This window comes from Tupaia chinensis, unplaced genomic scaffold (assembly GCF_000334495.1).
Source record: "Tupaia chinensis unplaced genomic scaffold, TupChi_1.0 Scaffold146837_1, whole genome shotgun sequence".
Classification (NCBI taxonomy): Eukaryota; Metazoa; Chordata; class Mammalia; order Scandentia; family Tupaiidae; genus Tupaia; species Tupaia belangeri.
In genome coordinates this window covers 882,619-891,109 of record NW_006206691.1, presented here as the reverse complement: position 1 = coordinate 891,109, position 8,491 = coordinate 882,619, and the positions used below count along the sequence as shown (strand labels likewise).

Here is an 8,491-nt window from a genome sequence, read left to right as displayed (position 1 = left end):
GGGACTTAGTTCCTGACAGGTTGCTCAATATTACACTTATCAAAATTTCCTTAAGTAGTCAATGTATAATATTTCCTAAACTATAGAAGACTAGAGAATTTATGCCATAGGAAGGCCTTGAAACCCTTATAATCTCAGAACAGAACACCTGGGAGAAGGAGGTCAAAGTACATACTCGGTCTGCTTCTTGAAAGTACGGCCCTGTTATCAGGCAGGAGGTAACACATGTAGCAATTCCCAGCCTTTGCCAGGAAGAGTCGCCTCCCCTTGGTGGGAATCTCCTTGAATCCATGCCAAAAGCTCCCCATGACCCCAGTTCTGCTTATCATTCATCCCACTATTCCATCCTCAGATCCTATATAAAAGCCCAGAATTTTCTGACCTGACAAACCATTCCAGATCCCTGCAAGGCAGGTAAGTTGGTTCTGAGAGAAAATGAGACCGAGGATGGATATATCTCACACATTACAGGAGAAGGTCCAGGGGGGTTCTAGTTCTCAGAGAATACAACAGCTCTGAGACTCAGGTAGGCTGCTCTAGCCATTCTCAGGGGCAGTAGTGTGCACAGATTACCTACCGCATTACAGAACTATTAAAGGGAATGGCGGTGGCCAAGATCAATTTATTCCTAGGAATAGAGAAGAAAAGATAAGGGCAGTGGGCTCTCTGCATATCCTCCCTCAGAACACACTTCCTTTGCTGAACTCTGATTTCCTCTTCAAGTCACAGGCACGATGCTGTCCCCAATGGCCCTCCCCAGTGTGTCCTGGATGCTGCTCTCCTGTCTGGTGCTCCTGTCTCAGGTCCAAGGTAAGTTGCCTCTGTCTCTAGTACTGGGTTCCCAGAGAATGGTCAGAATGGTCAGAGGAGGAAGAAGGTTCCTGTGTGTGCATGTGGGAATGGTGAGGAGTTCTCCACACAGTGACAGTGCCTGCCGTTCCTCCATCACTCCTTCCTTCAGGGTCACTTGTGGTGGGAGGCACCTCAATTCCAATTAACAATGAAAAGAGGGGGTTTCCCATATTCTAAAAGACTCTAATTCATGTTGGGCTTGCAGAAATAGGATGAGAAGGGTCAGTAATCATATGTAAAAAGGACGATCATTGGGGATCCAGTGTACACCAGATGGGTAGGTGTAAGACTAGTATTAAAGAGAAAGAGTAAAACAAAGAAGAGATGGCTCATTATGAATCGATTTAAAGATCAAGAACCCTTGACAGTATGAACAAAGTTGAGATGTATTCAGGAATGGGTTGACATTTCAAGTTCAGTATCCATGATTATTCATCAAGGTCACGTCCTTACCCTCCTCTTATTGTTCATTTCAGCCCATCCCTCTCCTTCCACCCAAGCTGAAGACTCTCAGAAGGCACTGCCCTCTCCAAGGATCAGCTGTCCCAAGGGCTCAGCGGCCTATGCCTCCCACTGCTATGCCTTGTTTACTACACCAAAATCCTGGTTTGATGCAGATGTGAGTGCTGGGATTATAAGGGAATGTGGGCCTGGGTTAAAATGGAAATGCTTGTGGTACCCTGAGTAAGGTTATCTTCATTCTTCACAGCTCCTTGGAAGTGATAATGGGAATAAACATACTAGTCTTTCCCACAGTTCCCTCTTTCACACCTACTTCTGTTCTGCTCTTCCCCTAAAAAAGGACTCAGGCTCTCTCTCTCCTTCACTCTCTTCCCTATACAGATGGCCTGCCAGAAGCGGCCCTCTGGACACCTCGTGTCTGTGCTCAATGGGGCTGAGGGATCTTTCGTGTCCTCTCTGGTCAAGAACCTTGTGAACAGCTACTCATACATCTGGATTGGCTTCCATGACCCCACACAGGTGCGACTGCATTTTCTCCTCCATGTTATCTGGAAGTGACGATTAGTACTCAGGCTCTTTGTCCTTTAAGTAAGCAGGAAGTAACCCATAGTCATTCAAACTCATATTCTGAAAAGAATTTGTGTGAAAACGTTCCTATGGCCAGCTGAAGAGCATTCTGTGGCAGGTCCTAGTCTTCACATGAAATTAATCCACTTGTCATTTTTTACATAATCTCACATGAAGTTTTCCAGTTTGTTATCTGTGCTTCATGGACTAGTCCCATGTAATACTTAAGCTATCCTAAATGAAAACAGGTCGAGTTATTCCACCTAAAATACTACCTTTAATCCTCAGTGACAAATCACAGGTGCACCATCAATATTTCTTCTAGCAGGTAATATAAACTTTGGGTGTTTTCAAAGGCCTAATAATTATTGACTCCAATTTGTCAATAATTTGCCAATAAGTGGTGTTAAGGAGGAGATTCCCAGTGAAGAGTATCCTGGGGCAGCATATTGAAGAAGAGACCGTCTTCCAAATGCTGGGGAGAGGATCAGGTGTCATAGGTAATGGAGTTCTACAAAGAGATTCCCAATGGCCAACCCCTTCAACTGGCTGTGTCCCCCACCCTGTAGGGCTATGAGCCCAATGGAGGTGGATGGGAGTGGAGCAGCGGTGATTTGCTGAATTACCTTGCCTGGGAGAGAGATCCTACCACGGTCTCAAACCCTGGATACTGCGCGACCCTGTCAAGAAGCGCAGGTAAGAGATAGAAGAGACATATTTGTCCAGTCTTTTCTAACCTCTTTCTTTATTTTCGACCTAACTTTAGAAAATTTTCCTGTGCTTGTTAATTCAATGCTTGTTTGTCTTCTTTCATCTCCTCTCATCCCATGTTCCTTTGTTATTTCTTCATCTCTAATGGGACACTGATAAATGTGAGGGAGAAGCTGTAATCCCAGGATAGGATCTGGGATCCTGAATGCCTGTTCATTATGTCCTCCAGCTCCATTAGCTCTATTCATTTACCTCGTTTGTCCCTCCAGGATTTCTGAGGTGGAAAGATTATAACTGTGATTCGAAGTTACCCTACGTCTGCAAGTTCAAGAGCTAGGGCAGCTGGGAATTCATCTGCCTGAGTTGGGTTTGCAGCAGATCATGGATTTAGGCTCCTGTGTGAAGACCATCCCAGCAATGAACTATTCTTCCCCATAGCCACAAACCAGACCACCTCATTCTGACCCTCCTGGTCTGCTCTCTCCTTTACCTGCATTTCAGGCTCTTCTTTGTATGTCATATACTGAGGTCAGAGACCAAATAATAAAAATGTTACTCTATACATGAGTGTTTTTATGATCTATTCTAATAGTTAATTCCTGTGTGGGATGTGGAAGTGGTTTGGTGAGGAATCTCTGGGTCTTGCCTTCACCCAGACCCAACAAGTTCTAAGAGAAAATGGCCAAATGTGCATTTCTGTTGTGTATTGTGATTTTAGTGTGTGCCCTGCTCCTGTAGGATTTGTGTTATGGACAGATGACCACATTGTATTCCACACACTCACTGCATACAAGTTCCTCCAGACTTTGTGATATGACTGTTATTGTTAGGGACTTATGGCGTATAGGGGGTTGAGGTTTCAAATATAGTACTTCTCAAATTATCTTCCATAAAGAATCATGTTAAAAATATGTATTCATATAGGAAGTGATTTTAATAGTGTACAGTAAGTAACAAATACCATGGACTCCTTGGCACTATCCTGATACAAAGATCATTGGAAGTTTTTACTCTTTTTAAAAGAAGAAAACATCCGAACAATTTTAAAACTAATACCTATCTTTGAGCTAATTGGATATTTAAGGGACAAGGATAGACAGACATCCAGATATCGGCAGAAACTCTTGGATACACGAAGGCCTTACATTGGGTTGTTGGTAACGTCATGACACATTTTATGACGTTCCCCACAACCTAGTATTTATTGCTTACCTAGAGTAGAAACTTCCGGGGCATAAACTCTTAGGATAGTTCAATGGTACCTTGCAGACATTGCTTGAATTTAAGTGTGGTTTGCATTAAGAGTAAGAAACTCCTGAAAGCTATAGTTCTGAGTAAGCTCTCATGCTTTCCTCAGTTTAATTTTGTGGAATCTACCGGGTTCTTTTGGTAAGGAAGCAAGAATTTTTCGTGACCCGTGCACATCGGTGCAGGCAGAATATGTGGCTCTCTGCTGCTGGATCTGAATGGATGACCAGGGTTTGAATCCTGGGGTGATCTGAAAGCTAGTGAGTGCGTGCACATTCTTGTCATTTTAACTTAAAGGCCCACGTGGGGAACTGCATATGACAAGAATGGGTCAAGTGTGTCTCTCTCTTAATATTGATTTCTCACTAAAGTAATAAAGATACATTTTAACTAAAATAATAATAATTATAATAATAATAAAGAATAATCCCTAGGACCCAGACATGTTCTGGATTTTAACATGAAACAATGCTTGGACCAACTGATGGTGTAGTGGTTACGTTTCTGGACTCCCATATATTTGACTGCAATTTGAGTCCTGGACATGGCTGCTTAAAACTCATTCCTGGTATGTGTGCATGTGTTCCCAAGATCCTAAAAGGACAATGGAGGCGAAATGATCGTCGCACCTGCAAGGTGATTTCTTGCTTTCTGTCTCTCTTGTGAGTGCATGCACCCTATAACAAAAATCTCTAAAAAAAATAATAAAGAAACAAAGAAATATGACTAGCTCCCACATGCCTAAATTCATGGTATGGGTCTCAGACCAGGAGGCTTAAAACACACACCAATTATATGTGCATGTGGTCCCAAAAGGGATCGTAGCATGGCCATCCCTCCTGGGGCGGGTGATTTTTCTCTCTCTCTCTCTTTCACTCTCTCGTGAACAGAGGTACCATGTAGAAAACTTAAAAAAAGTAAAATATTCCCCTACTGACTTATAGGAGAAGGAAGAAAGAGTTCAGCATTCTCCACAACAAAGTCCTATTTCCAGGTAAAGACTTCATTAAAGTCTTTTCATACCTAAGACTAAAGGCAATTACCTATCTCTAGACTTCTCTAGTCCTTTTGTCTCAATTAAGGGGAATAAATCTAAAAGACACTTTCAGGCCATGGGCCTGAAACATAGACCCATGCAAACACTGAAATTTAATCATAATTTTATATAAGAGTTCCTCTGCCCAGACACTACCACACGAGCAGGGATATAGTAGAATAACACTGGACTGCAATTGTGAGACCTACAAGGGACAGAAACTATTGAAGAAAAAGATCTTAGAAAATCCCAAAGGCAACAGGATGGATGAAAAGAAGGATTCTAGAGAAATTTTAAGGCTCTTTCACCTACAGATAGAGCACTCATTAAACACTAACTCTTATGGCTATTAGTATATAGCCTCACTCTCCAGGCCTTTAACTTTGGTTTCTATTACCCAGTGCATCATGTGCACCTCTCAAAGGAAAATGAAAATCTTGCTAACAAAAGAATATAAAATAAATCAATATACAGTCTGAAGAGACAAGCCAAGTATGAGAACCAGACTCAGACTAGGCTCCTATTTTGAAATACTCATTCAGGGAATTTAAAATAACTCTGATTGATGTGATGAGAGTTTTAATGGATAAATTGACAATGGGCAAGCAAAGATGGAGAATGTGAGCAGAGGGAAAGAAACACAAAGCAATTAAAAGACAAACTACAAATGAAAACCACGACAGACAATTGTTCTGTCTTGGTGTCATTGTGTTGAGAGGTCATGAGCTATTCAAATTGTGGGATGTAGTGGCTTGTGTTAAGGCCACAGGAACACAACATTTATGAATTGATTCATGCCATCTTGTAGACGTGAGTGAATTTCCTTCTTTCAGGAATCGGGTAGTTCTGAGTAGAACTGGTTGTTATCAAAGAAAGACATCTATCCACAGCTCTCTATTTTGCATGTATGCACTGAACTCCTTGTTTCAGTCAGCCATGTGGTGATGTAGCACCCAAGAGTGGCCAGGTTCTGGTCCTATGCTCTACATCTTTCCAGCCACCAGAATTGTGAATCATATAAGCCTTTATTCGTTGTAAATCTTGTAGTATCAAATGATTTCTATTGAGCATCACTATAATGGAGTAGCTATACTGTAATAGAAATGAAGAATGTTTTACATGGCTTCATAAGTACATAGATATGGCCAAGTCAAGGATCAATGAGCATGAAGATATGTAGAAAGCCACATCATAAACTTAAGTTGAGAAAGAAAATATAATGAAGAAAAAGAAATAAGATATTCAAAACTCTGTAGGACAATGATGAAAGGTACACCAAGGATACAGAAGAAATACCCTCCAAAGTGAGGATAACATACAAGAAATAATAGCTACCATTAAACAGCCAAACATCTGAATAATTGGTATCCTAGAAGGTAAACAGACTAATAAGGACATTCATAATCAATTCCATTAAACCTCAGAAGAAAACTTTCCAAACCTAAAGAGGCACTCATAGACCCCAACCCAAGAAATCAAAGAACCACAATTAGAACCAAGACCTTCTCTAAGACACATTATAACCAGATTGACCAAAACCACAGACAAAGACAAGATACTAAGACTGGCAAGAGAGAAACGTCAAGTTATCCCTCTGGATAACAACAGACTTCTCATCGAAACAATGCGAGCAAGGAAAGAATGGGAAAAGATATTCAAAGCGTTGAATGAAAAACAATTTCAAACAAGAATACTATATCCAGCAAGATTATCCTTCACATCCTTCTCAGATAAACAAAACCTAAAAGAATTTACCGACACCAGTTCTCCCAGAAGTTCTGAAGGGACTGCTGTATCAGGAAAAATAAAGTCAGACACACAGAAATAAGAGTTCAAAAACAACTAAGAAAATGGCCAGCTTAAAGATAGGGACAAGTCTGGAGTTGAATGTTATCTTCCAGAACTTAAACAGAAAGATTGGATCACAACAGAAGAGAGATTAAGCAAAGGAGACTGAACTGGTGAAACAGAATTTTATGACTTTTGACTAAAACTTCACTGATATTCTTTTATGCTTTGTTTTCCAGAGTTAAGGATGTTTGTCTTCCCTTGAGTTGTTAATACGTCCATGTACTTACTATTTGAACAGCATTTGAACCAACCTGTTTCCTAGCTTTAAGTCTTAAGCCAAGTCCTCTTAATATTTTTTATTTTGATTGATTAAATCTAAAACTGTCTTTCTTGAAATTAAAAAAATATATTAAAAAATAACTATTTAATGACCACTGTAAGCTATATATAGTATATTTATTCTTTTCACAGAGTTTCATGCCTAAAGTCAACATGTGTTCACAGATATGTATATATCAGCTAAACTTGCTACTGGAAGTAGTTACATTAATTAAGATATTTTGTGAATCAATAAAATGTGGAGTTAGGGAGAGGAATGGAAAGCAACCGCAGATACCAGAGACAATATGGGAAGAGGGTGGAAGACGGCAGAGGGTGAGAATTTGAGGGAATGAAAAAAAATATATATATATATGAAATAAATGGAAAATTATTTGTTGAGTTTAACATGTATGATTAAGCCACTTACAGTGTATTCTAGGTGGAAAATCACATATTATATGCTATGATGATCAGACAATGAATGTAATATAAATTAATTTTAAAAATATGAAAAATCAAAATGATTAAAGGAATAGAATGAAAAATTGAAGTAACAATTGTTGTAGATTTTCAAAATCAGTAACAGACAACAAACGGTAAATCTAATAAGCTCAGAGAATACCAGAGAGGATAAATAGCAAAAAGAACCCCCAAAAACAAACAACCGAAAAAAATATGAAAAACAAAATCTCTGCATATCATATTGAACCCAAAAAATCAAAGACAAAGAGAAAATCTTGAAAGAGGACAGAGAGTTGTGAGGACAATATACATATAAAAAACAAAATTAATGGGATCAGCAGTTAGCGTAATGGCTATGTTTCTAGACTCCTATGTAGTCAACTGCGGTTCAAGTCCCAGACCTGGTGGCTTAAACTCATGCTGGTGCGTGTGCACGTGTGCTCAAGATCCCAAGAGAAGAATGGAGGAGAAGGGATTGTGGTGTGGTCATCCCCCCTTAGGGGTGATTTCTTGCTTTCTGTCTCTCGGTCTCTCTCTGTCTTTCTGGTGAGTGCTTGCGCCCTATAGCAAAAACCTCTCCCCTGCCCCCCGCCAAGAAAAAAAGAAGAATTAATAATTTGAACAGCTTTCTCATCAAAATCCAGAGTGAAATGAAAATAATGTGTTGGAAGAAATAAAAGAAAAAAAGTAAAGAAAAGAAAACCCCCAAAGGATCAAATTTAAATTTTATAGGCAGAAAATTTTTTCTTCAAAACTAAAGGAGAAGTAGACTTTGGACAAACAGAAATGAAGACAATTTATTCCAGCAGACATGCCACATAAAAAAAATGTTATAAGAAATTCTTTAGGGATAAGGGATATAAAGAAGGTTAAAACAAAAAAAAAAAGTCAGACCTACATAAAGAAGCATGCTGATAAAGAATAAAAAAAAGGAATGTGTTTTATTTTATTTGCTCTTAATGAAGACATAAAATAATTGTTTACTTAAATAATTTTTTTTCGAGAGAGAGATTTTTGCTACAGGGCATGTGCACTTACCAG

At 39.4% G+C, this 8,491-nt stretch overlaps 1 protein-coding gene across 1 annotated transcript; it reads left to right on the top strand.

The window, feature by feature from the left end:
• The first annotated feature begins 304 nt into the window (after positions 1–304).
• LOC102468906 (regenerating islet-derived protein 3-gamma) lies at positions 305–3,004 on the top strand. The gene is made up of 6 exons (XM_006169190.2): positions 305–414; positions 724–810; positions 1,329–1,471; positions 1,696–1,833; positions 2,451–2,577; positions 2,862–3,004. Exons 2-6 carry the CDS (start codon positions 735–737, stop codon positions 2,927–2,929), a joined length of 552 nt encoding a protein of 183 aa, XP_006169252.1. The 5' UTR covers positions 305–414; positions 724–734; the 3' UTR covers positions 2,930–3,004.
• The last annotated feature ends 5,487 nt before the right edge of the window (positions 3,005–8,491 follow it).

Coding starts and splice junctions, on each gene's coding strand:
- LOC102468906 (XM_006169190.2), top strand. CDS start 735: ATGCTGTCCCCAATGGCCCTCCCCAGTGTGTCCTGGATGCTGCTCTCC. Junction 1,472..1,695: donor AATCCTGGTTTGATGCAGAT/GTGAGTGCTGGG, acceptor TTCCCTATACAG/ATGGCCTGCCAGAAGCGGCC. Junction 2,578..2,861: donor GACCCTGTCAAGAAGCGCAG/GTAAGAGATAGA, acceptor TTGTCCCTCCAG/GATTTCTGAGGTGGAAAGAT.